This window comes from Mauremys reevesii, linkage group 6 (genome assembly GCF_016161935.1).
Source record: "Mauremys reevesii isolate NIE-2019 linkage group 6, ASM1616193v1, whole genome shotgun sequence".
Lineage (NCBI taxonomy): Eukaryota > Metazoa > Chordata > Testudines > Geoemydidae > Mauremys > Mauremys reevesii.
Genome location: NC_052628.1, coordinates 24,198,057 through 24,211,000, shown reverse-complemented (window position 1 = coordinate 24,211,000; position 12,944 = coordinate 24,198,057). Strand labels below are relative to the sequence as shown.

The 12,944-nt window shown below is 37.6% G+C and overlaps 1 protein-coding gene across 4 annotated transcripts in view; it reads left to right on the top strand.

Moving 5' to 3' along the window:
* The window catches only part of NADK2 (NAD kinase 2, mitochondrial), a 60,278-nt gene extending 48,637 nt beyond the window's left edge, over positions 1-11,641 (top strand). For 2 of the 4 annotated variants that reach the window (XM_039543249.1, XM_039543247.1), the window contains 5 exons: positions 4,948-5,091; positions 6,999-7,054; positions 7,145-7,198; positions 7,686-7,809; positions 10,713-11,641. In XM_039543249.1, coding sequence (XP_039399183.1) covers positions 4,948-5,091; positions 6,999-7,054; positions 7,145-7,198; positions 7,686-7,809; positions 10,713-10,851 — 517 coding nt within the window. In that variant the 3' untranslated portion in view covers positions 10,852-11,641. The remainder of the gene's footprint in view (positions 1-4,947; positions 5,092-6,998; positions 7,055-7,144; positions 7,199-7,685; positions 7,810-10,712) is intronic. The other 2 variants (XM_039543250.1, XM_039543248.1) reach the window with 1 other exon arrangement.
* The last annotated feature ends 1,303 nt before the right edge of the window (positions 11,642-12,944 follow it).

Here is a 12,944-nt window from a genome sequence, read left to right as displayed (position 1 = left end):
ATATGGAAATTAGCATCCTTTGATATGATATGACCATCGTAAGTTTCCCATAAAGGGGTCCCATTATCAGTTCACGGTTCTTCTGTTCGGTCTCTCAGCTACTCCTCAGGTGTTCACGAAATGCATGACAGTACTGGCAGCACATCTTTAAAGATCAGGAGTTCATATGTTCTTGGACGACATTGATCAGAGGTCGGTCTGAGACTCAGGTGTTATTCAACATATCCACCGTCTTGTCCACATTCGACCCACCGACGCTCCTAGTGAATTGGGAAAAATCAATTCACAAACCTATACAAAGGATAGATTGTATTGGGAGCGGTCTTAGACTTTATCAAGGCCTTGCTACTGCAATCCAGGTTCGAGACAATGGGGTCTTGTGCTTCAAGTGAAAGCTTACCCTCTCCACCACAATGCACAGCTGTATCTGCATCCTGGGTTACGTGGCAGGGTGTATGTAAGTGGTTCAGCTCACCAGGCTACACCTCAGAAGGCTTCAGGCATGGCTAGCGTCTGTGTATACTCCAAGTTGACATCACATGGACAAGGTGGTTCGGTGCCAATGTCAGGTTTGTCATCCCTGGTTTGATGAATAGACCCTCTGATTCACTCTATGTGGGTCCCTGTCACTTCCCTGCTTCCAGCCCTCACTTTAGTCACAGACACATCAGCTCTGGGTTGTGGGGCTCATATGGGAGTTCCTGCAGACTCAAGGTCTCTGGGCACCTCAGGATCTATTGATTCATAAACCTCAGAGTTAAGAGCTGTGAGACTAGCCTGTTCAGCCTTCCTTCCACATATTCAGAAAAGAATTTGCTGATTCTAACAGACAGCTTTGTAACCAAAGGGAAGGGCTCAGTTGACCCAGCTATGCCAGAAGGCAGTTCGCCTGTGGAATTTTTTTCATAACCAGTTCAGTTCATCTCAAAGCAGCTTACTTTCCAGGGAAGCAGAACATGTTGGCAGATTGACTGAGCAGGACCTTCTCCGATGGCCACGCGTGGTCTCTATGTCCAGACATTGCCAGGTCAGTCTTTTGCATGGGGGAGAGGAGAGCTCCCCAAAGGACCTATTTGCAAAAAAGACCAACAGAAAATTCCATTGGTTTTGCTCCCGGAGAGGTCTCTGCCTAGGCTCTTTGGCAGATGGGTTTCTACTTCCTTGGAAAGACTCTTCTGGACACCTTCTCTCCGGTTCCCTTGCTGATCAGGGTCTTGTACAAAGTCAAGACCCTGAGCATCCTGACCTACAAGACCTTAACCATGAAGCATCCATGCTTTTAAGTAACACAACTAGAAGTATGTATCTGGCTAAATGGAAGTGCTTCTCTGTTTGGTCCCAGCAGAAAGTTGTACCCCCAGAGCATTCTCCCCTGAGCCTCATTTTGGACTATCTTCTTAAACTCTGAAACATCAGAGTTTAGTGATTAGCTCTATAAGGATACACCTGGCTTTCATCTCAGTTTGTCAGACCTCAATGGATGGTAGATCCTTTTCCCCAACCTAGTCATTACCGAGTTCCCAAATGGCTTGTCCAAGTAGTACCCACATGTCCAAGATCCTGTTCCTTCCCCTTTGAACTGGGATTTGAACTGGGTCCTAGCTAAGTTAATGGGACCACTATCTGAACTCCCTGCAAGTTGCCCTCTGCTTCACCTCTGTATGAAAGTAGCATACATTGGCCACTACCTCAGCCAGAAGGTTGGACGAATTAACAGCCCTAGTGTCTGTTTCCTATACAGTTTTTTCACAGGGACAAAGTTTGTCATTGCCCTCACCCAAAATTTCTCTCCAGGGTAGTCTCTAATTTCCATATTAACCAGGCAATCTGTTTCCTGACATTCTTCCCCAAACCTCATGTCTACAGAGATGAGGAGAGGCTTCATTCATTGGATGTGAGAAGTGCTTTAGCTTTCTACATGGACAGAACTAAATCCTTTAGATCCGCCACATGGTTGGTTGTTGCGGTTGCAGACAGGGTTAAGGACCAATCAATCTCCACTTCCACTCAAAGAATCTCATCCTGGATCTCATTGTGTATTCGTTACCAGCTAACCAAGGTATCTCCACCAGCTAGAGTTATTGTTGTGTGTCACGCTGTCTGGAATAGCGCACATCTGAGAGTGCCAATCTCTGGTCAAACTGTCAAAGAACAGGGCAGATGGCCCAAACTGGGTATATTCTATACTTAGATTTCACATAGCTGGTAACAACTGTGCACTCCTGAATTGTTATATTAGTCTTACTGTGGAGTCCCCAACAGTCCCCATTAGGCTCTCCAGTGCATCTTGCCACCCAGGCAAACTGGACTAAGTGATGAAAGGTTATTAAAATCAAAATTCACCACGCATTAAGTCACTCTCAACCCCAAAGGGCCAGTCACTTACTCCAGGTCAATGGATACTCTTGATCTCACACCAAAGACAATGCTGTAGCCAATTTCTGTTGTAAACTAACTAAAGATTTATTAGCTAAGAAAAGAAATGTTTTTGAGAGATTAAAGCAGGTAAAACGCATTACAGGTGAATCAGAATTTCAGTCCAAGTGGTAGCAGAGATGTAGTAATCTGCTGGTTTTTCATAAATCTCTCAGGATTACCCTCAATGCCTTTGGGGATCTCTGTCCAATTGCTCAGAATTCCCCCTGTCAGACTCCATGAGTCCAGAGATATAGGGTCGCTTCCAGGGTTCATTCTTATAGCTGTCTCCCCTGAAAAGTTGACTGGCACAGTGTTCCCAGCACACCATGAGTCTGTAGATTTCCCGTTGTTGAATGCAACAACCCATGCTTTGAAGTTAGCGTGCTTCTCATTTGCAGTTCTAAGGATTCAATCCTGGTTAATGGGCAATTCAATTACATAGACATACATAATACATTTAATTACAGCCATCCAGACAGTCCATTAGTTTACATGCGGTTCTACACATTGAGTAAATTCTCATCTAAACACTAATACATACTTTGATTTAGGGCTAATTAAGTACAGGCTTGTGTGTATGTATATGTGTGTGTATAATGCACATTGTAATGTAATAACATTCAGCAGATTACAGATAAATGAAGGCAATACCATCACATTTCCTTTGAATTGTGCCAACACACATTACCATGTCTTTTGACACTTCTTTGATTTCTATTAGCCTGCTGCTGTGGTCTGAGCTGGTGACCTACCAGACAGCATGTTCTCCTAGAACACAAGCAACGAAGGCACTTTCTTGGCTCTTATGCCAATCTTAGACATTTGCAAAGCTATGACTGGTCATCAGTCCACACTTTTGCTTCTTCTTATGCTATTTTCCGTCAGTGCAGGATAATGCCATTTTGTCCTTCAGTCACTATTCAAGTAGACTCTGAGCCCACTGCTGTATTTGTCTGCTCATGTGTGACTTACAGTGGAATGGACATGTGCAAGCACTTGAAGAAAAAATGGTTACCTACCTTTCTCTAACTGTTCTTGTAGGTGTGTTGCACATGTCCACTCCACGAACTGCCCTCCTTCCCCCTCTCTTTTGTCCCGGTAACAGTGGAAAGAACCTACTAGGAAAGGCTTTAAAGTTCCCTACAAGAGCTTACTCAGCAGGTCAGTAAAGAAAATGAGTTATGATATTGGAATAACTACTGTCTATTCTAAACTTGCTTGTTTAGAAGTGCTTGTTTAGAGGGTGCTTGTCATGCCTTTGACAGGTTAGTCTACTTTCTGTGCTCCATTTCTTAATAACTTGGTTTCAGTTTCCTCCATCTTTCTATGTTGAGTTCTTTAAAAATGTGGTCATCTAAAACTCTGGGTTCATGTACAAAAATGAAGCCAGTTAAGACCAGGTTTCAAGGTGTAGTCTTCCCAGATAAGAGCTTTCATCATCCATACAGCTCACTTTCGAAGAAGAGCTTTTGAAGTGTGACTCAAATGTTACTAATGAATGTATGCTGCTGACATACTGTGTTTATCAGGAAGCTAGATTTCATGATCTAGATTGGATTTTATAAACAGAATTAACTCTCATATTTCAGCAGCTCTAGCCCAGGGAAGTTTTGAGACTTAAAGAAAAATGCAACTCTCAGTGTAGCTTAGCAGATGTACCATAATGCATTGCACAGAAAAGTGATTGCTTTCCAAGACAATCATGTAACAAGACGACTACTTTACTACATTTATAGTTTAAAAGGAATTTGTATAGAGCAGAAACAAAGCTTGGTGATTTTAATTAAGTCAGAGCTATTTGAAGAATCCAGCCGTATTTATAACTTGCTATTGAAGTGATCACAAATTCAGTTTGAAGCTTTGCTCTTACTTGCATTAGAATTCACTGGAATTTCCTACCAGTTTGAGTATTCTGATGTAATCTGGTAACATGGGACCAAATGATGGCATTAGCATAGTTTATGCAGTAATTCAATAACTGTACAATTGGAGATAGTTTCATATGTAATTCCATTTCAGAAAGCACAGAAATCCCAGCTGTACACAAAGTTGTGACCACTATATAAAATAATAAAGAGTTCCTCACTTGCATGGAATGCAATATGAATGGTATCAACAGTTGAAGAATCTGCTTAGCAAAGCTCATGTTGAAATGTGGAAAATACTAGTATCTTCAAAACATGTCATAAGCTATTTTGTAGTAGATGGAAGCTATTTTGTAGTAGAATTTTCAAATTTAACATTTAGTGTTGATTGGACACCTTTGAAAGGCTATCAAAATAGTTTAACTTTGATTTCCTGTAGGTGTAACAATGCAATTTAATATTTATGCTAGCAAAGTAGTTTACTTAAAAAAAACAGACAAACAAACAAAAAAAAAACCTGTCATGAGACAGCAAAGCAATACTTACCTCCATATCAAAAGTTAACTGTACAAAACTCTGTTGTAAAATTGTCAGCCATATTTGAAACTGGTCCTTCTGGATTTATACATGCCTGATATAGGGCTATGTGTTCTGTCTTATTCAGGGTGAACTATAAGTCCTGCAAACCCAGTTTTAAATTCTCGCTTCATAGGGCCTCCTACTATGAGGTATCAGTTGATGATGGTCCATGGGAAAAGCAGAAGAGTTCAGGGCTCAATGTATGCACTGGAACAGGATCAAAAGCCTGGTAAGTTAGTGTCACTATTTTAATATTAAAGTACTAAATGTTTCTCATCTGAAACCAATTTTGAATGAGTTGAAGTTTCTAAAACTGTTCTCTGATATGCTCATTTTCTTTAGCTTCTAACACATCAGGCCAATTATTTTGGGCAGTATACGAGTTGCCACAACCCAAGTTTCTATCTGATGAATAACTAATGCATAATTTAAAAGAAAAATCATTGACAAATATATGCTCAGTTTTTCTGCCTATCATGGCTCTCATGGCTAGGAGTGGCAGACAGACAAGCACATGATGGAAAGGGAAAATCTTGGAGAATCGAGAGAAAACTACATTGGGGACACAGAGTTTGGTCAGGAGAATGTGAGGGAGAAGCCACCTGGAGATGAGGTGGCTGGGAAGGGGGAAGGAGCTAGCCTCTGTTGGATTTGCAGAGTCCACCAGATTTCATGTCACTCAATGCAATGTAGCCCTTGTGTTTTTTATATTAAATTGTTTCACACTGTCCACACATTTTTTCAGTTTTCACTGTACTGCAGAAATTTGTATTGGAAAATACATAATTTCAGGTGGTAGTTGTTGAGGATGAGCATGGAGGGCTTGGCAGCTGAGTAGGGTGAGCTGCTGCAGTGTTTGGCAGCTGGGAATGTACATTAGGCAGATGATTTTGGATGGGTGATGCCTGATGGATAGCAATACAATAGTTAAGTCACTGAAAGACGACTCAGTTTCAAAGTTAAAAATCCAGTGAGATGAATGGGGCAGGTCAAATGGATGCTTCCTGCATACACAAAGACAACACTGCACTATTCCTATTTTCATGATTATCTTCACAATCTTAAGTGTTAGAAACAGCAACTTTTAAAATGAATCTGGAGCACAAGATGGCAAAGGTTGAAGTTTATAGCAGATTCTGTTGCTTTTGTTCCAGTAGTGCCTAAATCCTGTCTAACTGGGCTTTTTTCTTCCTTTGGTTCAACAGCTAAAAAGCAAGAGAACTTGAATCTTCCTCTGAGCAGGAAATTAATACAGGATCAAGGCCTTGTGCTACTGTACTGTGTAAAAACATAGTAAAAGACAGTCCCAATCTCAGAGGGCCTTCTAATCTAATTTAATAAAAAACATAATGGGCCTGATTTTCATTTACACTAGGACTCTTTTATAAGGGGGCCTTAAAGCATAAATATATATGTGTTTGAGTGGTGTAAAGCCTGCCTTAATGAGAATCAGACCCATTAGGTCTTCTGTTAAATTAGAAGACCTAATGGGCCTGATTCTAATTTACGCTCCGGCACCTTGACGCTACTCAAGCATAAATATATTCCATTTTAAGTCCCTGTTACACTTCCAAAGTAGAGGAGAGGAGTCTTTGTAAATGAGAATCAGGTTCAATTAGTGTTGCCAGTTTTGGCTGGACATATTCCTGAAGATTTCATCACAACAGTTTTTAATTAATCTTTCGTTCCTGGAGATTCCAGGACAATTCTGGACGGTTGGCAACCCTAGGTCCAATAAGTAGGTGGAAGAATGAGGGTAAGGGATATGTACATAGACTGTGTTCAATTTGCAGGTTTTGAGTTGATTTTCTTTTAGATATAAAGAAAACAATTGACAGCTATTGCTTGCTGGATCTAAGGATAGTGACAGAGGCAGAATTCAGATTATTTGTATAACTTGTGTGTTTCAAATCTTTTAATTATTTAGGTGAAACTTCAATTTTGGATTACTGTGCTTTCCAAAATGTAGATGATTTTTAATCTAACAGTTGTGTTAAGGCATTTTCTGAAATGGTTATCATCTTTATTCAACCTTGATTACAAACATTTTTTTCTCCTGGATAATTTTGAAATCTTTATAGAAGAGATTGTCAGCATGTGTTACTTACCAAATGCTATCTTTACTTCCATGTTTAGGTCCTATAATATTAACAAGGTGGCAACCCAGGCTGTTGAAGAGATCCTTAAGATTGGTGAGTTGACAGCACACACAGCATTACATGTTAATTTTATCTCCAGATGATCCTGTCTAATTGGGTCCTTTTCTTCCTTTGGTTCAACAGCTAAAAAGCATGAGAGCTTGAATCTTCCTTTGAGCAGGGAACTAATACAGAAAGGTTAGTGAAAATGATGACTTTTTTTAGTAGTTTTATAGCATTTTTTAAATAATTCATATTGGTTGTATTCTATTACTTAACAATTACAGCACTTAAAAGTGTTTCGTTACACTAAACAGTAGTTTTTCCTTAAGTGGAAGCACATTTAATAAAATGTACTATATCATCTGCAATTCAAGAATCTGTATACTTTAATGTGTAATAGGCATAAATATTTTGGTAGAGAATTTCAGCTCTTTACAATTGAGAACTGATACTTCGAATAATGGTTCTGAATTGAGAGCGCCACTCAGTGGTTAGTCATTCAGTGGAACTGTAATGACTCCTCCTGTAAAGAAATGTTTTTCATTCTAACTGGGCACTTTTAAAAATTATAAATGCTGTCTAAACAGTTTGATAGTGGAACTGTTCCTCTGCTTGGAATGTGCAACCTTGAGAATTACTAACTCCTCTAGAGAAAGTGTTGATCCAATTTTTGTACTTACAGTAACAAATGAATATAATGACTCCCTGCTGTATAGTCCAGAAGAACCAAAGATGTTTTTCAGTATTCGAGAGCCTATTGCAAACCGGGTTTTTTCAAGTAGTCTGCAGCGTGGGTTCTTTTCAAAGTAAGTATTGCCTATACATGTAATTGAACACTTAATGTTTAACTAATATGTAAAATAAAATAGGTAGCCTGAGAGCTTGACTTGTGCTTGATACTCAGGTTTCTGAGTCCAAACTGAGTTGGAAGCAAGTGTCCTTCTTTCTCTTAGATTTTTTCAGGACTAATTGAGCAGACCAAGGAAAGAATTTCACTTCACCTGAATAGATCACATGAGATGGGCAAAAATATAAACAATATTAAACTGAACAAAACTAGGGAGTTTATTCAACATGCTGAGGTCTAAATGTGATCGAGGCCCCCCAGAAATAGTAGTAGAGGAAAACTGTTAAAGGAGGAAGCTTTTGATATGGGATGAGTTCTTAACAATTAATGTTCTCCACCATTTGCTTATTCTGTATTGGAGACATTCTCTTTGAGTATAAATTTACACTAGGTTTGTTTGGTACAAAGTTAAAGATGGGACAGTGGAGAGGTAAAATGCTGGATAATCTCATTCCAATTTAATAGATTAAGCCTTGAAATTGCACCCCCTACCCCAAAGTAAGATTGCTTTGTTTCTATGAAATTGTGACTTTTGGAAAGATAGTCACCCTCAATAAAGGAGGTGAGTCACGGTTTCCTTTCTCCCAGCAATGGACACCATTCATACAGCCTTTAAAACAGATTTTTGGTCAATGTGACATTTTTTAAAACTTATTTTTTATTAATACCACTCTCACTTTCTACACATTCTGAAGGATAAACCCCAACAGTTGAATTCCTTTTCATTTTAAAGGTAAGTTAACTGGAAGAATATGATAGTGGCAATGTCTGTTGGTGTTTTGTTCAGTATTAGAAGAGGGTGCTTCTAGAAAATTTATAGGTAAAGTTTTAGCTTAAAATACGTATAGTCAAACTCATTTAATATTGACAGTAATCAGCTAGTTCTACATAAGGGATTTTCCAATAAGCAATATCACCTTCAAGCTTGCACTTCTTTAGCGGTAAAAGGCAAAATCATGGCCATCTGCCCACATCTGTTTCGCATACAATGAAGAATGTGTAAACCTTTCACCTTGTTTGAAAATCACTAGTGCTGCTAATTTAGAAATACTGAAATTGCTTGTGCTGTATGCAGTGACAAATTGATGTTCATGACTTTAATTGGACATCAAATAGGTAGCATTGTGCTGAACAGGCTCATGTTCCATGGAGTTTTGTAAGAAACCTTTCATTAAGCAAGTCAGTATTAAATGGGTTTAATTGTAGCTTCCTTTCAAAACTTAACTGAGCTACGGCATTCTCATTATTTGAACAGTCGCACTATGTGGGCTGTCTTTCTTTTCTAGCAGATAGTGTTAATTCTGGCTGGATGGCATTTGGATGGCTACTTTCATCCTTCATGTAGATTCCTTCCCTCTCCTAAGCAAAGTGCTAATACTGTATATTTTTTACTGTTTAGTACAATTTGAAGTTCTTTGGAAAAGATGCTTGAAGAATAGTGCATTCTTTCAGTGGGATTCTGTGTGGATGGGGACAGGGTGGATTGATTTAAATCATTGATTTTTAACCTTGTTTTGCATTTGTACTTATTTTCCTCAAGTGTGGTTGATTCTTAGTGGTTGGTTTGCAATTAAATACAGCCTTTATACTAAATTTAGTATTTCTTTTTGCTAACTAGGAACATACATTATATCTATATACCTTTTTTATATAGCTTATTTTACACTTATTAGGATTATTCATTTTCAGTTTTTTAATTACATTGCAAAATGAACGATAGGTTTCTTATTTACTAAATCAGTGGTTTTCAACCTGTGGTTCGCAGATCTCTGGAGGTCTGCAAAGGATGTCTAAGATTTCCAAAAGGGTCTGAAGTGATCAGTGGTTTTCAACCTGTGGTTCGCAGATCTCTGGAGGTCTGCAAAGGATGTCTAAGATTTCCAAAAGGGTCTGAAGTGGCCTTGTAAGACAGTGTAAGGGTCTGCAAATGAAAAAAGGTTGAAAAATACTGTATTAGATGGTTAATTATTTTTCTTGTGATTTGTGCCATCTATTTGGATGGAAATTCAAATTCAATTAATGTACAAGCCCAGACGTAAAATGATTTTATTAGTTAAATAAAACTTCTTTAAATGTGCTAGATACATACATTTTATGATAAAACATGTTTTGATAAGAAAAAAGTTTGCATTTAAAACTGATTTATTAAAGCAAGTATCTGTATGAAGTGAATTGAACAGATTGTTTCTGGTCACTATGTCCTTCAAGATTTTAGAACTGGTAGATTTCATCCTCTCATCTAGTTTTTATTTGTAGATCGGAAGAGGAAAACAAGCTTTCCTGCTTTTCTAACTCCTAGTTAGTGTCTCAACACTGGATTAGGTAGTCATTTAATTGAACTAGTTGAATAAACTGAAATAAAGAAAATATTCTTTCTGTATGTACAGAAGAGGCTGCTGCTGTCAAAAGCTAGTTCTGCAGTTCAACAATTTGATTCCTTCTCTTGACCCAGTGACTTCCACCAGTTCAGTTTTTACTTTAACACTTGCCAGCAAACATGTACTGCTTAATATTTTTTATTTAATTTAAATTATTTTACTAGATTATAGTAAGTTTAGGCCTTAAAGTAGGCTGTCAGTTTCAAGTGTAATTTTAAATAGGTTTATTTTTTGAAAAACAAACTTTATTTTAAAATAAACATATTTAATTTAAATTTTAAAAAATCTATTTTTATTGACCCTGGCTTGGGATGTTTTTTCTGATTTACTAACACATAAAACAAAAGGGGCTATTCAGTCTATTAGAACTAACCCCTTGTCCAAAACTGTGGTATAGCGAAGTAGTGTATTTTCTAACTATTTTATAGGAAATCTGAGTGTAACACTTGTTCAAGACACTTGATCACTTGTCTCTTTTTTGCAGGGTTTGTGTCCGATCACGTTGTTGGGATGCCTGTATGGTGGTAGATGGAGGAACTTCTTTTGAGTTTAATGATGGGGCAATAGCTTCAATATTGATCAATACAGAAGATGCATTGCGCACTGTTTTGCTAGAAGAATGAAGAAATTTAATACAGTCTGTTGAAATCCTACTAAATCCTGCACCTGGAAAAGGGAATCACTGCAGAGATAGACAGTACATCAGAATGCTGCATTATTTTAAGTTGGAAAATTTGCTTCTCTTGATGCAAGAATATTGAGAAGAGACCTGAAATCATTTCCCATTCCTGGGATGGGAAAATCTTGGAAAAAAACTGTTTTTGAGCTTTATTGCACCTGACACAAAGGAAATGTATCTAACTTCAGTGAAATGTGATTTTTTTAACCTTTTAAGATGAATGTGACAGAACGCTTTTTTTAAAAAAAAATTAGGTAGATGGGTTCAAATGAAATAAAGTGGTTAGCCTTGAATATTCAACTGTACAGTTTTTTTAATAGCAGTCTGGAACTGAATGAACCAGACACCTCAACCCTGCATATACTTTTACAGGAAAGTATGGTAAGATTCACTGAGTTGATGCAAGCATAAAGAATAGACTTTGGAAAATAAATCCTGATGTTGGCCTAACTGAAATGGAGATTTTTTGTGTACCCTCTTCAAACTTTTATATCACTACTTTGTGGTATGGTTTATGGTAAATCTTTCTCCTCTTCCAGTGATTTTTCTACTCTTTTGGTATCTACTTCAGGATTATTATTTTTTTTTTTGGAAAAGGTTTGTTCCGGTGACTAGAAAAACTCATTTATTTTGAGTGAGGTAACTCTTCCCTATGTTTCATCTGAAATCTAGATTTTTGTTGTTGTTGTTGCCTGCTATAAATCTACTTTTTAATACAAATTATTTTAACTACAGTAAATTATGTTGCTTCAATTAATATATTAACTGGCCAACAAGTGTTCTGTCAGACAGTTGAAAAGAATGGTATAGAATTATATAGTTTGGGTTTTAAAAAGAGCGATAGTTGGTGTTAGTAAGTAAAATGACTTGGTTTTAAATTGAGTACTTGATCTGCTTCATAGCTATACTTCTGAAGATGCAGAGAAATCACATACCATTCTTTTTGTATGCCAAACATGTATGGGAGACATAAGGGTCTAATGGATGGGATCCAGGATTAACCTCTATACCTCTTTTCCCCATTTTTAGAATGGAGCTAGCATTTTGAAGGGAAATTAAATACTTTGATATTTATGCATAAAGAGCCCTATATAAGTGCTAAATTATTCTGCTGACACTCTCAACTGACTGTGACCAATTTATGCTTTTGATCCCATACACACAACTTCTTTATGCAGATAAGTATTTAAGCACGTGTCTGCAAAAGAAAAAAGCCCACTGTTATCCACAGAAACTGTAAGCAACTTTATGATCATCTCGGGAAAGGTGGTGTGCCGAGTAGCATGTGGATTGCAGGGCAGAACTGGGCAAAACTAAGATAACAGTTTGAATTTTGTAAAAGCAGCAAAGAGTCCTGTGGCACCTTATAGACTAACAGAAGTTTTGGAGCATGAGCTTTCGTGGGTGAATACCCACTTCGTCGGACATGCATCCGACGAAGTGGGTATTCACCCACGAAAGCTCATGCTCCAAAGCTTCTGTTAGTCTATAAGGTGCCACAGGACTCTTTGCTGCTTTTACAGATCCAGACTAACACGGCTACCCCTCTGAAGTTTGAATTTTATGTATGTGACTTAATAGCAACAAAAAGGGTTTATTTCTACTGTAAAATGAACTTTTATTTCAGACATTATTCTTCAAATGATTCTTGTTTGAAGATATTTATACTGCAGATTTACTCAGAAGTTCTAATGGCAGTCAATGTATTTATTGTTTAGATTTTGAAATGATAAACTCTTACTTTACAGGTGGAGCAAGTAGATAAATGATTTTACCCTTATCAAATAAGTAGTTAAAACAACCTTATTTTCTCTGTACTCAGCATGAAAAGTTAAACTCCAATTAAATGTTAAGAGGAAGAGCCCTGAGATGGTTAAACCAATAAAGCCGTTATAATGAGATCAGTTAGTTACAGGTTTATGCACACTTTAGATATCTTTTCTTTTTTAAAAAAAAATTGCTGTAGTCCGAAATGTGGCATAAATGTCTATTTGAAAGCTCTTTGGGCTGCAAGTGGGAAGGTGGAATCAAAATAAG